This window comes from Falco biarmicus, chromosome 4, assembly GCF_023638135.1.
Source record: "Falco biarmicus isolate bFalBia1 chromosome 4, bFalBia1.pri, whole genome shotgun sequence".
NCBI classification, from domain to species: domain Eukaryota; kingdom Metazoa; phylum Chordata; class Aves; order Falconiformes; family Falconidae; genus Falco; species Falco biarmicus.
In genome coordinates, this window is record NC_079291.1 from 6,766,887 (window position 1) to 6,784,655 (window position 17,769).

At 40.6% G+C, this 17,769-nt stretch overlaps 2 protein-coding genes across 6 annotated transcripts in view; one reads left to right on the top strand and one right to left on the bottom strand.

Moving 5' to 3' along the window:
* KAT2B (lysine acetyltransferase 2B) overlaps positions 1 to 7,753 on the top strand; it is a 45,303-nt gene extending 37,550 nt beyond the window's left edge. Inside the window, exons 14-18 of one of the 4 annotated variants that reach the window (XR_008821690.1) lie at positions 1,179 to 1,293; positions 2,032 to 2,068; positions 2,377 to 2,436; positions 2,534 to 2,618; positions 5,747 to 5,798. Coding sequence is in view for 3 of the 4 variants with exons in the window: in XM_056337960.1 (XP_056193935.1) it covers positions 1,179 to 1,293; positions 2,032 to 2,068; positions 2,373 to 2,436; positions 2,534 to 2,618; positions 5,747 to 5,940 (495 nt within the window). In the remaining variant the exon portion in view is untranslated. Of the gene's footprint in view, positions 1 to 1,178; positions 1,294 to 2,031; positions 2,069 to 2,372; positions 2,437 to 2,533; positions 2,619 to 5,746 lie in introns of all 4 variants that reach the window. The other 3 variants (XM_056337960.1, XM_056337962.1, XM_056337961.1) reach the window with 3 other exon arrangements.
* A 1,634-nt stretch (positions 7,754 to 9,387) lies between these two features.
* SGO1 (shugoshin 1) lies at positions 9,388 to 15,249 on the bottom strand. Of its 2 annotated transcripts, none has more exons than XM_056337964.1 (9): positions 15,134 to 15,249; positions 14,451 to 14,593; positions 14,178 to 14,374; positions 13,751 to 13,846; positions 13,201 to 13,265; positions 12,894 to 13,045; positions 10,885 to 11,733; positions 10,252 to 10,423; positions 9,388 to 10,013 (listed from the first exon to the last, which is right to left on the bottom strand). In XM_056337964.1, exons 2-9 carry the CDS (start codon positions 14,584 to 14,586, stop codon positions 9,872 to 9,874), a joined length of 1,809 nt encoding a protein of 602 aa, XP_056193939.1. In that variant the 5' UTR covers positions 14,587 to 14,593; positions 15,134 to 15,249; the 3' UTR covers positions 9,388 to 9,871. The 2 variants fall into 2 exon arrangements, with proteins under 2 accessions (XP_056193939.1, XP_056193938.1); XM_056337963.1 differs by lacking the exon at positions 15,134 to 15,249 and adding an exon at positions 14,822 to 15,036.
* Positions 15,250 to 17,769: the final 2,520 nt, after the last annotated feature.

Below are 17,769 nucleotides of genomic sequence, written 5' to 3' on the forward strand. Positions count from 1 at the left end.
TAGCTTATTTACAGTCGTTCTAAAAAATAAGAAAAATCCCTTTAGGCAAAGCTTTGTGACCTGCTGACTCGTTAGTAATCAGTGTTACTGAATGAACAGCTCATCTGAAGCAGGAAGAGCCAGCCACTAGTTCCTAAATTGTAAGAAGGGGTTTAAAGTGGATTTAGTAATTAGTTTGAAAGTATTTTGACGTTATGCTGGAATCTGGCCATGGTGCTGTGGTATACTACATTTCTCTTAACATTTGTAACCTCTATTGGAAGTCTGATTTTTTTTCTTTTCCTATTCTTCGAGAGAAAAGACAATGTGTGGGGGAGTGAAGCTCCTCAAAAATTAAAAATACATCCATCTTCATTATTTCCAAAGAAAATAGTCTCTCAAACTATGGTGTTCTGAATGGCTGTGCGTTTCTTTACTCCCACTTATGAAGCAAGCCATTTTGAAAGTGACATATTCAGGACACACAAAGCTTAGGGAAGTGTCTAAGCGTGTACCGAGAGCACCAAAGCAAATTACTTAGAATTGAGGTAATGAGATTGCAAAGCAGAACAGAGTGTACCCCAGAACTGGAAAAGCCTTTCCTGGCATTTACAAGCAGAACAGAATTTTGGTTCCAAAGAGCGGCATCATTCTGACTTCCTCAAGAGAAAATCTTCAGTAAAAGTACCTCTGACTGATATCTAAGAAACTCCTATAGTTGTATGGAGACTTCGAAGTGAACAGGTATTTCTAAAATTTTGGAATATGGACATGTATGTACATTGAAATAGGTGCATTCAGTATGTGCCTTGAAATTTCTGACCAGCTAGGATGAAGCAGTTCAGAAGCACCAACTGTTAGAATCGGAGCCAGTTCCCAAACCTGCTTCCAGGAAATCTCCTTCCCTACCTCTGCTGCCACCTTCCCAGGAGCTGTGCAGCTTGTGATCAATACGGCAAGCAATGACTCAGTTTCTTCCAGATTTGTGCCTAAATAGGCAGCTGAGAGACTTGGTAGCCTCATCTGCAGAACCAGTCTTCGTCCAGGTAGCCCACCTCTGTTACCAGCTTCGGTGGGTCTAGAAGGACCATCGGGTTAGGAAGCAAGAGCGTTTCTGTTCATCACAGTTCTGCATTAATCCTTTGAGTTACTTTTGAGCAAATCAGTTATTTTTTGTTTACTCTGCTGCTTTATTACAGATCATTAAAAAGCTCATAGAAAGGAAACAAGCTCAGATACGGAAAGTTTATCCTGGCCTTTCTTGCTTCAAAGACGGAGTACGGCAGATTCCTATAGAAAGCATTCCTGGAATTAGTATGTATCAACCTCTTTTAATGTATAACAGAAGCAGAACAGCCCAAGAAGGGTCCAAGACTAGAAATACTAATGTAGCCACATATTTCTTTTTGATTAAAATGGAATCGTTTTGGTCTGCTGATTTGATTTCTATTAAGATTGTTATGTTTCCCTTACAACTGCTGTCTTCAAGACTTCCCCAAGGCATCCCAGGCTGATCCTCTTTTATGTACACGTGTGTAATTTTATTATGTGATCCCCCTGTGATTTGTGTCACAGTGTAGTCAGCAGTTTCCCTCTGACTCCACTGGTATGCACTGCACTCTCTACTAGGATGAGTTCTATGCTACACACGGACTTACAGGACAAACCAGAATTAGAATATTTAAGTATCATCTTTTGGGGGATTTTTTTCAGCTGTGCTTTTCCACACTTTATTCTCTGACTGTAGGGAATCAAACTGGATAACTTTGACATCGTTGTTCTTTACAGAGGTTGTGGTAACATATGCGCTGAATTACTGAAGTGTTTAATGTAGGAGTATTTTAGAATCTTTTCAGCAGTCTGGAAGAAGAGGTCTTAGGAAATTGAATGGGGCTGTAGGCTAGATTTTCCTTAGGAGTAACTTGTATTAAAACAAATCCATTTTACTGCAGCAGTGCTGAAATGGCTTATCTTTTTAGAGCTGCGATAACTCAATGTTTTGACCTACTGTAGTTCCCATGTAATCTTTCCTCTCATGTTGTTGGTGTACAGGAGAGACTGGCTGGAAACCGAGTGGAAAAGAAAGAGGGTAAGTGCTGCACAAAGTAAAACGTTGAAGCGGTTTGGAGATTCCTTTGAGAAAAGTCTTTAAACAACGTCATTTGATATTTCTTTAAATCCATTGGCAAATAGATAAATAATCTGCAAGGGATGAGTACTTAAGTGGGTTTGGTTGGATTTTTTTTTTTCCTTTGCGGGGTGTCTGTTTTCCCATTTTATTTCTTCCATAAAATGCTTGAAACTTTGGAGTTCTTTTTAGGTTAGGATGCTCATCATAGGAATGAAGATAAGGGATTCAAGCTAATCTTCATGTATTCATACTTTCTTTCAAGTAAGGAGCCCAAGGATCCAGATCAACTTTACAGCACATTAAAAACCATCCTGCAGCAAGTGAAGGTGAGTGCTAGTTCTAGTTTACCTTCTGTAACGATTTTTAAATGATTTCCAATATAGAGCTTCCATATTAGATACCTTACTTTTTTCTTTACCAAAGAGCCATCAAAGCGCTTGGCCCTTCATGGAACCTGTGAAGAGAACAGAAGCTCCTGGATATTATGAAGTTATAAGGTTTCCCATGGGTAATGCCATTAACATTTTTTAAGTATAGAGTTTAAAAATCTTTATAGCTGGAGACATAGCAGATAAATTGTAATCCGATTGTTTTATGTTAAAAGATACATATTACTTGCAGCTGAACAGCTTGCAGCTCTGAAGTACCAAAATGTACGATGCTGTCGTTTGAAATTTATGACTGCTTTGTGACATTTGTGAAGCATCTGTAATGTATACATGTGAAATCTTAGTATGCCCTAGAGAGCCCTAGCAAGCTCTTAAAACAGTGCAGTCAGGTAGAAACTTTCAGGACTGAGCTGGTTTATGTGAGTTGTATGAATATGTTTCTTGTGTGTGATAACTGGTCATTGCAGATCCTACTGGTATGTCAGAAAAATCTCAGGGCAAACTTTCAGGAACACCTGAGCATTTCAGTTGCTTTGAAATACAGATTTACCCTTTCCAAATCACACAGAGAAAACCTTTACCAAACGTACCAGGGTTTCCTAGTGAAGTCTTAACAGTTTGTTCCAGTTTAAATTTAGGAAAATGCTTCATGCAACTGATTGTAAGATAACTTTTGCGTTTGTGTTTTAGATCTGCCAGAGTTGTCCAAGGTGGTTTATTTACTTATTTTTTAAAATTTTTAAATCATGCAGCTATTGTTTATGCAGGATTACTTGCAAAGGGAAGTACACAACTGCTAATAACATTTTTCTTTGCTTTTGACTGCTGGGTCATAGAATATCAATGGTGATTCAGTGCTGTTCTAAGCAGATGCTTGTGTTGATTTGTATTGCAGCATATTTAAAACAGAATCCTGCTACTCCTGCATTGTTTATGCAATGTTCACCTCCATGTAGCTTTTAACGTTATTAGAGAATGAAATACAAGTTCATTGCAGGCTACTATTAATACTTCTCAGAGAAATTTCTCGGAGAATTAAAGTGTTTGTTCATGTTGCTTCACATAGGGTCCTAGGCTGTGTATACCAGTTTGGTATAATGATTTTTCAATATTCAACTTACGATTTCCAAATGGCAAATACATGTGCACTTTATAAAACAGCAGCTGGCTTCCTGTATCCCTGACACAAATGTATTTTCTAGCAATAAAGAAAAAGAATCTTGACACCGTCCCATGACAGTTTTCTGTCTGCTTTTCTGAGCAGAGGCTAGGTCTAGGTGGTTGTTTAATCTGAAGAGTGGTTGCAAAGAACTTACTGCCGGGGCTGGCAAACCTGAAGTAGGAATGTTGTCTATCCCTTCCTTGTTCAGATGTATTACGTTGGAGTGAGGGGAAGCAGCTCTCATTTTAGGGTTAAGCTGAAGACTTTGGTTTAGTTTTGCTTGTTTTTTTCAGCTAAGGAACCCAGCACAACTTAATCACGTTTTGATTTATGATCAGCTTCTGGGGTTTTTCTGCTCTCACCGCCAGCATGCTGATACTGTACAAAAATTGCTCAGACATAATTTCAATTAAAAAGAAACAGCATTGTATTTTCTTATGCTATCACATACAAGATACTCATTTGTCTTTATGTTTGCATACAGACTAAATTGTACAATATTTGAGAGATATAGCTGTAGGGTTTTTTTACTATCTCCTAAGGTCAGCTCTCATTTATAAACACTTTCCCCCCCTGTTTTAAGTGCTCTTTCAGCCACTTACTTTCCAGAAATAGTTTTGCATTTTTTTCCTTTTCATCTGCAATACAAAATCTGTATGGCTGAGTGACAGATGGAGCCAAACTTTCACTGTAGTTAGAAAGGAATAATTTAACTGACCAGCCAAGGCAGTGTTTGATTTAGAGTGAGCTGAACAGCCTTCTCAGTTCGGTACTATCAGACTATGGATATCTAGTTTAGATGTAGGTACCTATGTTTCAGACTTAATGGGAGCTGAATGAACCTTTGCTTTTGCAAAATATTGTGCAACGCTAGTGAATGGCAAGTTATATATCATTGGATGAGGTATTTGAGGGCATCTATCAAAAATTTCTTAAATAATTCCCTCAGGTCAATTTGGCAGGGTTTTCCTCTGCTTTACCAAAGTCAAATCTCCCTTACAACAAACCACCACCACCCCAAAAAAAACCCAAACAAACAAAAACATTCAAACCAAACCAAACCGAAAATACCCACATCTGTATTTTTACATCTTAAGTTTCAAGGTTTAATTCCTTTGCATTGGAGGTCTTTGATCTCAGCTTTCCTTGCAATGCTTCTGGGCAGTAAGTCTGCTCCATTTCAGCTGTTTCTGTTAGTTTCACAAAGGTGCTGCTGAAGCCTGGCTCAAGCATTGCTGGAAAAACAGTTGTTAGAGCATCTGAGGTGAGAAAAGCCAAGACATGCAGCACAGCTCCCACTACTTCTATTCCTGTACTTACTCCTAGAACGCTTTAATGTAGACAATATTTTTAAATGCCTGATAAGGATTACTGGGAAAGCAATTGTGTGAGCACTGAGATGGTTTATGTATTTTGTGGGTGACTGGTTTTAGTAGAAAAGAACACATTTCTTAAAGAATGTTCTGTAAGTAAAGGTTTTGTATGATGCATTCAAAGGAGAGATTTGTTCTTACATGACTCTTACAAAGGGATACATAACTATAAACTCTGAAGATGTAATTAAAATATATGTAAAGCATGGAACAAACTTAAATCTTTTTTCAAAGCTGCAAGTACTGCTTGTAGTACAGACAGATATTTCTTCTCTGCTGTGTTCACACAGAAGCAAGGATTTTAGGTTAACATACATGTTTTGCGATGTTTGAACTCTTTGCTGTTACACTCCTAAGGCCTCCTCGAGAAGAGTTGGCAACAGCTTTGCCTCACAGAGCAGTTAGTTACGGACATCTAATACCCACTGAAAGCTCAGAGACATATGAGAACACAAAACAATGATGCTTTAATCTTTTAAAGAAAAAAAACCCAGACTCTACACAAAATCATTCGTACAGTGAAATACTGCTTAGTTCCAGGGGCTCAGCTGCTGTTGGAGCTAGAAGAGGGACCATGCCTTAGATGAAGGCAATTAGGAATTCCAAATCCTAGCTTTGCCAGTTTGTGTTAAATGGCAAATCAGTCTAAAGGGATATTGCATATAGAAAGTATTTGAATCAAACGCTGTTAATCTATTTTTCTTCTATACAGATCTCAAAACAATGAGTGAGCGACTCAAGAATAGGTACTACGTGTCTAAGAAATTATTCATGGCAGACTTGCAGCGAGTCTTTACAAATTGCAGAGAGTACAACCCCCCCGAGAGTGAATACTACAAATGTGCCAATATACTGGAGAAATTCTTCTACACAAAAATTAAAGAAGCTGGATTAATTGACAAGTGACACTGTCTTTTTTGCAACCAAATAGTGTGCCTACTTTATGGGCAGGGGAAGCCGTTGTATATCTGAGTTTTGGGACTTTAAGGTTTCAAGAAACTTGTGTTTAATACTTAGCACTTTTAAAAACCCTTTTAGTTTTGCAAACATGTACTATACTGAAGTTACAAAAATTATTTTATTAAAATGCTTTATAATGTATTTAATTACAGAAAATTTCTTTTCTGTGCCCAATACCGTATGCTCATACTAAGTTTATCAGCTACAGCCTCAGAAACCCCACAAAACATGTGGGAAATTGCACATGTTTGGGAATACGAAGAAAATTCCCAAACAACAGATGTTATAGCTTACCTAATGCAGTACCTATTTGATAAAGTTTTATTATTTTTTTTTCCAGTAAAAAAGCAAATAGTAAGGGAAAACAACAAGTGGGGGGAGGGGTCTGAAACACTTGTTTCTTTGTAGAATCTTTTTATAAGATATTATTTTTTAAAAGAAACACTCAGCTGGTTGAGAAGCTGTGAGAGAAGAGCAGCCAGTTCTGAAAAAGGACTGCCTGTAATCTTTGATAGATGCAAGTTTTTCTATTCATTTTGGGTTTTGATAAATGCTTTACCTACAAATTGTAATCTCATAACCACTATTTTAAAAAAAGAATAAATACCTGTCTAGATGTGTAATGTCATAGTGACTTGGCTTATGCAGGACATAAGTACCCAAAGTAACTTCAGAGAATTTGATTCGCATATACTAGACAATTTCAATTGGCTTAGTAGAGTTAAGGTTTTGATGCACTTCATGATCCACCCTATTTACTACTCTTCACTGATAAATTCTTTAGATTATTCAGCAGAGATAAAACTATTATACAACAAAGAAGTCAACATATGACAGCTTCTAGCTTATATACTTGGCTCTGTGGTAAACTGGATTTTCTACCAAGCTTTATTCTAAGTGCTTATTAACTGTGATTATTTAGACCCAGGAACATATTAACATTTTACAACTCACGTTAGTATATCTTCAAATTGAGCATTTATATATATAATACATATATTTTGCTGCTTACACTACATCTAAGAGGTACACAACTTCCTAATGGAGATCAGTACAGGCCAAAAAGTTGTCACTTGACATTTTCTAGAGTTTGTAACTGTAAATTATAATTGCTTTTGTGAAAAAAATTTAACTTTCTTTCTTGGTGTTTTATATTCACAGATGTAACACTGGTAAAATTCAATAGCTCTAAGACTGAAAAAAACCCAGTCCTGTGCTGTGTCAAAGAATATATTCCTGCAAAATTCCTGTGCAATGTTAAAACACAACTCAATTCAGCAAGTAGATGTCAGGAACTCCCTGGAAGTAGTAAATGTGGTACACAAGGTATTCAAAATGTTAACACTAGACTTACCATAGTGTTTTGTATGAGATTAGTCTGACCTGCATTTGGTTCTATAACAAAGGTACAGTGAGTATTTTTTTTTTTTAATAGCCAGTACTATAATGGGATAATGGGATGCTATAGTCCAGTTTTGTAGATTGGGCCTACAGATGCACCTGTTAAGCTTGGTATCCTGTGAAATTTTGTTATTTTCAGAGTAGATTTTCTTATTGTCTTTCAATCAGATTGTCTCTTCTATATTGAAACATTTGTTTTCTAATTTAAGAATTAATATTTTCATAGATACTGTGCAATAAAGTACGGTAGGATATGTGGTTTTGCAAATGCTTTAACAGCTGATGAACTTTACATTTGTAAAATTAATATATTGTACTGGTACAGAATAGTTTTAAATTATATATGTACAAAACCCTACTTGTTTTGGTCTCTTTTCATTAATTAGTTCTTGCACTGCAAATTACACACTGAAGCAATTTCACAGCTGAGCACAGCGAGTCTACAAGCGTGCAGTCAATGCATCTTCCAGGTACACTAGAAAACACGCAAAAAACCTTTAAGTTCACCAGGAGCATGGTGTGCTAAGCTGAGCTGAGCTTTCAGCATGGAAAGCTGTGACTGTTTGAAGTAGCACTGCCAGCTCTGTACTGAGCTACAGTTCTGTTACTCCTCTCTCCTCAGCATCTCAAACAATTCTTTGCCTTAGCTGTTAAAAAGTTTTGGGTTTATACTGCAAAGCACATTCATACTGTTTTCTCATTTTTGTCGACTTGACTCCTTTATTCACAAGTCACGATACACATAGGGGCAGGCTACAGTCCATGCTGAGCTACTCTCACCATGTCACTCATGCAGTACTTTGCATACTATGAACCCTGCACCTGTCCACTCCTGACAGACAATTAGAGTATGAAGACATTTTTTTGTTTTTCCCTTCCACCCACTAAGATTTAGTCCTGTGCCACAATAGTCACGTGCACTGTTCAGAGGGCAGCAAATACTGGTCAAAAGAGGCTTAGCTGTTTTTCTGGACACTTCTAAGAACACCAGATTAGGTGAGCTAGATTCAGACTCCTTCCTGCAGCTGTGATGGAACTGCAGCAATTCTTCAAGCTTACTCAGTCCAAAAAACCCCCAGACCCACCATGCCTGCCTTGGGCCACTCTGCTATCCCATTGTTCTTCTGTCCCTGATAAACAGCTGTTACAGTTTTGTTTGCTGAAAAAGCAGCAAACCTGAAGTCAAGTCATTCTTAAGTTCCTATAGTAGGAAAGGGTGTCAGAATGAAGATGTTAATGCCCAGAGCTAGAATTTTAGGATACAAATGGAAGGTTAAGTGTCAGTTCCAACATCCAGAGCCTGTGTTGTGAGCAAATCCTTGCATACGCTCAGTAGCTGCAGCTTTTATTACTGTTGAGTCATGTAGGAAGTTACTAGTAAAGTGTAATTAACACTATACATTTTTATTACAGAGAGATACACCTGGCGATACAGAACAGGTGAGACTTGCAAGATTGCCTGACAAATTAAGAACCTATTTTTGTACTTTCCTAATTGAGTGTAGCTTTCCTCTTTGTATTCATGTATAATACTTCTTAAATGTTTCTCAAGCAAAGAAAAGTTAGAATACTCCATGACCTTGAATTCCTGCTGGACAGTTTGTAACTGTTCTTCCAGCCCACTGCCTATTGTGGTACCAACAGTACCAGTTCAGATGGTAGAGGTACTTGGCAAAGCAGGGCCAAAATTATTATGAAGTTCCATAATAGCAGTTTACTTTACACTCCACCAAAAGCAGAGCACCCTTCACCTACTTTCACAGATAAACTTGCTTTCTTTCTGCGTGGTTGATTAACTTGCATTCATAGCAGTACTAACCAACCCAAAATTGGTACTTTTGAGAGCTCCAGCTGTGTAATCAAATTACAAATGGTAATCTAGCTTCTAAACAATGCTTATGCTGCGTAAGATGGGGAAGGAGTATGCTGGCTTGCAGCATGCCTACCATTGAAGCAAATACCAAAACTACACAAAAAGAACACTAGCCAAGCTGTTATTAAACACCAAGATGTTTTATTTTGAGCTTCAATGTGAAACTACAACCATTACATAAACAAGATATGTACAAACTTGGTTATTAAAAAAACCCCACAGAAATATTTGGTCTAAAGTGCCTTATGTTCACCTTTGCCAACCACTGCACACAGGGTGTCACTGCACGCAGGGTGTGTAAGTCATAGAATTACATTCACCCTCTTTTCCATCAGATATTTCTGATAATCTCACAGACCTACGATAGAGGGATGCTTCCTCTCAAGAGGTCAAATGGAATCACCTTAGTTATAGAAGTAGTCTCATGTCCTGTGTATCATTAAAAACAAGCCATGGGATTAAAGTCTAAATCCCTTAAAGGAGATAAACTTAATATTAGACACAGAAATTATTATATATTATACAATTATAACACAACAAAGATTTGCTGGATTAAAGATTTTTCTTGAAGGAAGCATGGTTTTGCTATCATGACTGGAAAGCTCAATGACAACCAACAAATTTCTCATTGTATTTCAACAGACATTTTTTCTTAAGAGAACGGCATTTATTATCTTTTTTCTGCTTGAAAATTGGAGAATTCAGGAAATTTATATCTGTAAATGGATCTCCTCTCCTGAGTTTCCTATAAAAAAAAAAAAGACAAAAACCACAAAATTAAGTTTTGCTCATGTCACTTGAAGTTTTAACTTTCAGCTAGGAAGTTCAATTTCACATGGACTATTTTGTATTACTAACGTTAGACCTCTCTTAGAATGTTTTGTTAAGAACTTATTTCCGGTATTTAAATAATCCTCTCAAACCCTTCATTTGATGGAGGGTCATTAACTTTGATATATCAAACCACAATGTAAGACACCTACGCTGCAATACTTGGTTCTTTATAGTTCACAGCAAGAGTACAGCTTCGCTTGCGTTTTGGAGATCGTGGTTGTTCACCTTCTGGGTGAGTAGTTGTGTTCCCAGTGCTGGGGAGCAACAAAGTGGTATTGGTAACATCAGAAAGATGACCACGAGACGGCTCAGAAGGCTGCCCTGGGAAGAAATTAGATACACTTAAGACAATTCAGGCAGAGTAGCTTGAAAGAGAGTGTCAATGAATGTACTAGATGTGAAGTAACTCTCAGCTATAACCATTTTCTTCAACCTTCCACTTAATAAGTAAGACGATCAACAAATACTCAGGAGTTTAGTTTGGAAAAATAAATTAACACCAAGCAGTATCAGGCAAAGTGTGATTTGTTATTCCACTTCTCCATTTATAATCTTGTTCTTTGCTTTAATAAGCCATTGAACACATCTAAAATACAGTATTAATTGTCAAACAATTTCTTAAACAAAACATATCTTAATTCCAGTTTCCATTAGGAAAAAGGCAGAGAGGAATGAGTCTAGATTTTTTGAATAACATTGTTGTAGTTATTAAAGAAAAAAAATTCCCTTAATGTTTTCTCTCAAGGAAACAATAGCAATTACAGAACACTTTCTACACTTACCCATAGACTTGTCACTTAATTTATTGCTTTCAGTCTCTTTTTCATTATGGAGTTTCTGCTCATGCTGTGCCAAAAGTCTTTTAGACCTTGGCCTAGTATGGACTGGTGATGTATCTTTGTCCACTGAACTCTTCCTTTTTTTCGATTTACTCTTGTAAGGCTCATAAAGGCTATCATTTGAATCGTCTTCAACATCACTCAACTCAGTGGTATTAGTTTCAGATAAGTCTTCTTTGTCATCCACATCAGTGTCTGTGTCATTCACCTTATTTTGTCGAAAAGGTGTAACATGGACACTCTCTTCAAAATTAAAGTCATAAGCATCACTGGTGCCCCCCAAGAAATCCAGCTTTTCTTTGGAAGCCTCTTTATCCTGTCCTTTTTTTGGTCTTTGTCTGGAAATCTTTATAGGCCATTCCGGTTTTCCCTTCTGATGCTTCTTTTTCCTTACTTGAGAGCCTTCTCTGCTTTTACACAGAGAATGTTTAAGATCAGAATTATTGTTAAAGTTGAACTGTGCAGTTTCAGAATTTGTCCGCCTCAACACCAGCTCTGAGCCCACATTGTTTTCATTCAGCTGAGAAATATCCAGATTTGTGTTTTCTACATTACACCTCTCTAGACCTTCAAGTCTAATTTCATCCTGTTTAGAATGCCCTGTTGTTGAACCAGGTGCTTCTGAATAGTCCAAGACACTGGTGCAAAGTTCATCATAATTTCTCATCTTTGAATAGCGACGTCTGGTAGACACACTTTTTGGTAACACATCACTGAATTTACCCTCTGCACTTGAAGTAACATTTTCCAGCTCTGACCTTATGTTGTCCAGTTGAAAGTGAGATGTTTGTCCTTGTAATTGAAGAGAAAATAGTATTAAAGCTAAATAGTAACAACCTATTATGGTTTTGTGCAAGTTATGAGCCTGTCAAAAATTAAGACTATTAGAATTTTCTCCACAGATTTGTATAAACCACTATTTGGCAATCAAGGTAAGCTCTGTTTAACAAAGCTTCCAGACAGAAATCAGTAAGTATACTTTTGGTGGGTTGACTTTAGCTGGATGCCAGGTGCCCACCAAGCTACTCTATTACTCCCCTCCTCAGCAGAACAGGGTGGGGGATAAAATCAGATTAAAAAAACCTCTCGTGGGCAAGATAAAGGCAGTTTAATGAAACCAAGAGCAAAAGCTGCATACACAGAAGCAAAGAACCCCAAAATACAGTATTCTCTACTTCCCATCAGCAGGTGACATTCAGCCACTTCCCGGGAAGCAGGGCTTCAGTACACCAAGTGGTTGCTCCGGAAGACAAGTGGTATAAATAACGAACACCCCCTTGCCCTCCTCCTTTCTTTTAGCTTTTATATCTGAACAGAGATCATATGGTATGGAATATCCCAGTGGTCGATTTGGGTCAGCTGTCTTTGTTATGTCCCCTCCCAAGATCTTGCCTGCCTGCAGAGCCTGCTGGGTGGGAGGTTGGAGAGAAAGCCTTGATGCTGTCCATGCACTGCTCAACAGCAGCTCAAAACACTGGTGGGTCATCAACACCTTTCTAGCTACCAACCCTAGGAGGGCTGCTATGAGGGATGGCTAGACCCAATACAATACGTTAGTATCTTCCTCTAAACTGTTCTGTTTGGAAAGGTTATCAACAGATCATTTATTTTTCTGAGCATTTTGCTTTGTTAACAATTATTGATTTCATAAATGATAATGGATGACTAAAGTTAACTTTATTCTGTTGCATTGTTCGCTAGGTAATGAAACTAGATTGCAGGTATATAGAAGACAAAGCATTTTCAAATTCCTATCTCATTTTGCTAGGCATCTTCATTCAAAAAGTTTCCCAACATTAACATCTAACCTTTAAGACAGTGAGTGGAAGATCACTTGACAGTTACTTCAAAAGGACTAATTATATTTTAAACTTACACTCACACATTTCCCCCCCCCCCCCCCCCGCCCCATTCAGAGTAGAGCAATGTCTGATACTTTTTGGTTTAGTTACCTTTGCCTGGAACTATTGTGATTAAGGAAGTGGCATTATCAGATTCCTCACAGATCTCTGACAGGGAATGAGCCAGCTCATTTCTATCACTACCAGCCTCCATCCCACTTGAAAGTGCTTGATCATCTCCATCAGCACACTGTAGAGGTCCTCTACAGAAAATACCAAAGGTAGGATTTACTGAATAGCAAATTATAACAATTAACTACTTTATTACACTAGATTTCTTCCCTTTTTCCAGTCAGAAAATTAAGCTTACTGTAACAGAATTTTCAAATCTAATTAGGTATTAATAAAAGATACTTACACTGAATGTATTTGTCCTGCAACACTGGAACTATGTTCAAGAACTGAAGAAGGCACACTCTGATTCTGTCAACAAAATAAATCTTACTGTGACTAAATAGCTGAAACAAGCTTGCACCATATACAAATTTTAGACAAGTTACCCACAGAAGGGCCTAAGAGGCCCTTTACTCTTTTTCTTTCTGGCTGGCTAACACAAAGTGCTGTGAGATCTCACATACTCAGCTCCTGCACATTCATCACCAGCCCAATCATACAGACAGTGGACTGAGAAGGAACTGTGAGGATGGTACAGGGCACAAGACACAAAACTATAGAAAATCAGGGTACCCCTACCTACCACCTCATAGCAGAGCCTCAGTCCTACTAACAACCTGTTGGACACCCTCACAGTGTGGGCCTCATGTCATACTGGGAGCTTTGGGACTAGTTATACCTCCAAACTAAGGCTCAAATCTCAAAAACTATTCACATATGTGGCAGAAGGAGTAAGGGGAAGAATTAACAGAAGTCCTGCCCCTCCAGAGGAAAAGGCTACTCACTATACTTACAGAACACAAATTATTTGCTGGACCAAGGTGATCAACTGAGCCCAGTAAATCCGGAGAAACACTTGAAATTACCTCATTCAAGGCCAACAGTCGATTCTAATGGACAAAAGGAAAATAACACATTATCATACTCTAGTTTTAGCTACCAATACCTTACTGGTATTGAGATGACTACATCTGGAAGATAGCTGTGATGGGTACCCTCATCTGTGATAAAAAGTTAAAAAATTCACAAAAGATAGATTTTAAAGAAGAAAGAGTAGCCAGAAAAAAATATTACTTAATTACCAAATAAGGTGTAAATATGAAAAAATTTGGTTTACATATTGAGTTAATTTTTAATGAAGCTTTGAAGATCATAAAGATCAGTGGATTGGTACAGATTCTGATGTTCACCATCACTAAATCATAAAACTATTAGCAATACCTCAACAAGTCCTTGTGCTTGCTTGTGCCTAAGATTTCTTTGCAAATCAAGCATCTGGAACTGCAGATCACAATAGTCTTTCTGTAAATGAAAAATGGTAGCCTGGGCATCCCTCAGTTTGAGCTTTTCTTCTTGCAAAGCCTGCGCTAGAGCTCTGTTGTTTGCTTGGATGCTCTTCATTTGCTTGGAGCTGTTGGCTGCAACAGAACAGTATTTCAACTTGATTTAAAGAAAAAAGTTATGAAAGCTATTAAAATATTTTAAGTATCTTACTTGTTACTTTGCACTTTACGGTGGAGATCTGGCTAGTTTTACCCAACTTTATCCATTTCTGATTTCTTTTCTCTTTCATTCGTTCTTTTATTTCAGTCAGGCTGTCTTCGAAGGTTTTTTTCAAGTATTCTGCCATCTCCTACCTTTGGAAATATAAATGGCAAGTAACTCGGTAAGCTGGTGTTGCTCAACACTCCACAACGCCAAAAGGGAAGGAACAGAAAAGCAAGAGTAAAGCTTACGGTATTTTTAAGCTGCATATACACACATAAAACAGACTCACAGAAATGAAAAGCAAAACACAAATACACAGCTACGGCCATTTTCAAAACAATTTTTGTCACGTGGCTGCTGTCACCGTCGCCGATTACCTGAACTGCAAAGCGGTGCCCGCCTTGAAGATCGGGCCCAAGACTCCAAACACTCGCATGGGCCGGTACGACGGGCAGCGAGGGAGAGCAGTGTCCCCGAGGCGCCGGCAGCAGGCCTGCCGCTCCTCTAGCCCCGAGGGGAGGCCCTCACGGCACCCCCACCGACCCACCAGCTCTACCTCCTCAGAAAGGCGGGTGCGCCGCCGGGCGCCTCACACGCGCAGCCGCGGCTACCCGAGCCCCGGGCGGAGGCAACGCAGCCCCAACAACCGCTAGCCCAGCAGCCGCTAGCCCAGCAGCGGCGGCTCTTACCTGGCGGCCCCCGCAGGGCGCGGCGCGGCTGAGTCCGACGGCAGCGGCAGCACCCGCCGGCCGCCCCGGGGGCCGAGCGCAGCAGGCCGTCCGCACACACAACCGGCAGTTGGCACCGCCCCCTGACGTTCAAAAACCACCGCCGCGCCCTCCCATTGGTTGGACCGGCCGTGACGTCACCACATGGCTGCCGTGCTAATCCGGGCATCGCGCCTGGTCTCGCCTTTTCGCGCGGCACCGCAGGCTCCGCCCCGCCCCGCCCCGCCCGCCTGCGCCCTGGCTGAATAGGGGCGGCCGCCGCGGAGCCGTGCTCGCTCCGGGCCGGTCGCGGTGGGTGTAATCGGTTCCGTGGGCCGCCCTGGGGCTACCCCCTCACCCCAGACCTGGCCTCTGGCTGAAATCGGGCTCAGGCGCCCGATGGTCCCTGCCGGGGCAGCCCAGGCCCCCGGTCCTGTGTTCACCTGCACTGCCTCAACTGCTGTAGCGCAAAGACATAGAGGCAGAATGACAGCTGTTTACTTTAAAAAAAAAAAAAGGAGATAAAACCCACTTAACTTAGATACTTAATAGTAATCGCTTATTGCACTAGTAGTGAGATGAGCCTTTCCCACTCTGGGCTGTGTTTCTGGTGGAGTGCTCCTAACTCCTGCTATTGCAGCTTGAAATTAAAATACTAAAAAAGTTGCAGAGTTAAACCTATTTTATGAAAGAAACTGTTCCAAAACCCTATCAATAAGATGGTGGCAGCTGCCGAGCCGTGAGGTATACGCACAGCCAGGCCACAAAGCATAGGATGAATGTGGCTGAGGGTAGGCCCGCAGCCTGGTGTGAGGGAAGCCCTGCTACGAGGGAAGCTTGGCCATGAGGGAGGCCTGGCTGTGAGAGAAGGCCGGCCATGAGGGAATCCTGTCCATGTGGGAAGCCCGGCTGTGAGGGAAGCCTGGCTGTGATGGAAACCTGGCCATGAGGAAAGGCCGGCTGTGAGGGAAGCTGAGCTGTGAGGGAAGGATGGCCATGAGGGAAGCCGGGCTGTGAGGGAAGCCGGGCTGTGAGGGAAGCCGGGCTGTGAGGGAAGCCGGGCTGTGAGGGAAGCCATGTCTGGCCGTGAGGGAAGGCTGGCCGTGAGGGAAGGCTGGCTGTGAGGGAAGCCATGCCTGGCTGTGAGGGAAGCCCGGTCATGAGGGAAGGATGGGCATGAGGGAAGCCTGGCTGTGAGGGAAGCCTGGCTGTGAGGGAAGGATGGCCATGAGGGAAGGATGGCCATGAGGGAAGCCTGGCTGTGAGGGAAGCCCGGCCATGAGGGAAGGATGGCCATGAGGGAAGCCTGTCCGTGTGGGAAGCCCAGCTGTGAGGGAAGCCTGGCTGTGATGGAAGCCAGGCCATGAGGGAAGGCTGGCTGTGAAGGAAGCTTGGCCATGAGGAAAGCCTGGCCATGAGGAAAGGCCGGCAGTGAGGGAAGCCTGGCCATGAGGGAAGCCGGGCTGTGAGGGAAGCCCGGTCATGATGGAAGGCTGGCCGTGAGGGAAGGCTGGCTGTGAGGGAAGCCTGGCCTTGATGGAAGCCGTGCATGGCCGTGAGGGAAGCCTGGCTGTGAGGGAAGCTAGGCCGTGAGGGAAGCCTCCTCCGGGGAGTGCCAGGCTTGAGGCCACTGTTCACCTCCCTCCCTACCATCCCACGGGTGCTTTCTTTAATGATACAATTTTTTTAACAACTGTAACTGATTAATAAATGCTGATATTTATGCATATCGAAGATGGAGTGCTGAACACTGATTAATCACTGCTTTATGATGGGAGAAGAAAAAAATCAGTTAAGTGATTTTAACAGCAGAATAAAAGGTGTTCTTCTATCTGATAAATGAGCAGTGTGAGGATCCCCTTTTGAAACATGAGGTCATGTCAAAAAGAATGACAATTTCTTTAGGATTTGACATGAAAAATTATTGAGCAAATTAAACACATTAGACCCTCTTACTCAGTATTGTCACACAAAACCAGAGCAACACAATTTATAGTTTCTCTTTACATCTTTTGGCTTCTTTCTGTCTGCTTGCTGAGTCTACCGAACACCTATCAACCCATCCTTCTAGCTCCCAAACAACCCCCCCAAAACAGAACAAAAAACCCTGCAGGCCTGGGGGAAAAGGAAGAAAAAAAAAAAAAAAGAAAAAGAAAGAAGTACTGGGTATTAAAAATCACACACCCAGTAGAAATACCAGTTTTCTGATACTGTACAATTAACCTTGCATCCACTTCCTACTGGCCTCTCACTGTTTTACAAGCAATAATTGGGCACACTTCTCCACTCAACAGCAGCTAACAGCCTCATCTGGACCCTTGCAAACAACTCTTTCTAAACATTAAATGAAATTAGCTCATTGAATTCAACTTCTGGGGCCTTGATGATGGGGTGTTGGTTTGTTTTTTGGATTTTTTTTTTCTTCTTTTCAGCTAAGCACCAGCTATGCTAACTGACGTTAATTCCTTTCTTTACAAACTTTTTCTGGCTTAAAGTTAGCAGGTGTTTTGCACTTGGCCAAGTAGCAATTGGTAGTTTCCAGCAATGCTAGTAAGGTCTTTTAGCCATTTGTCATTCGTTTGACACAAATACACAGATTGTGATTAAATGAACCGTGC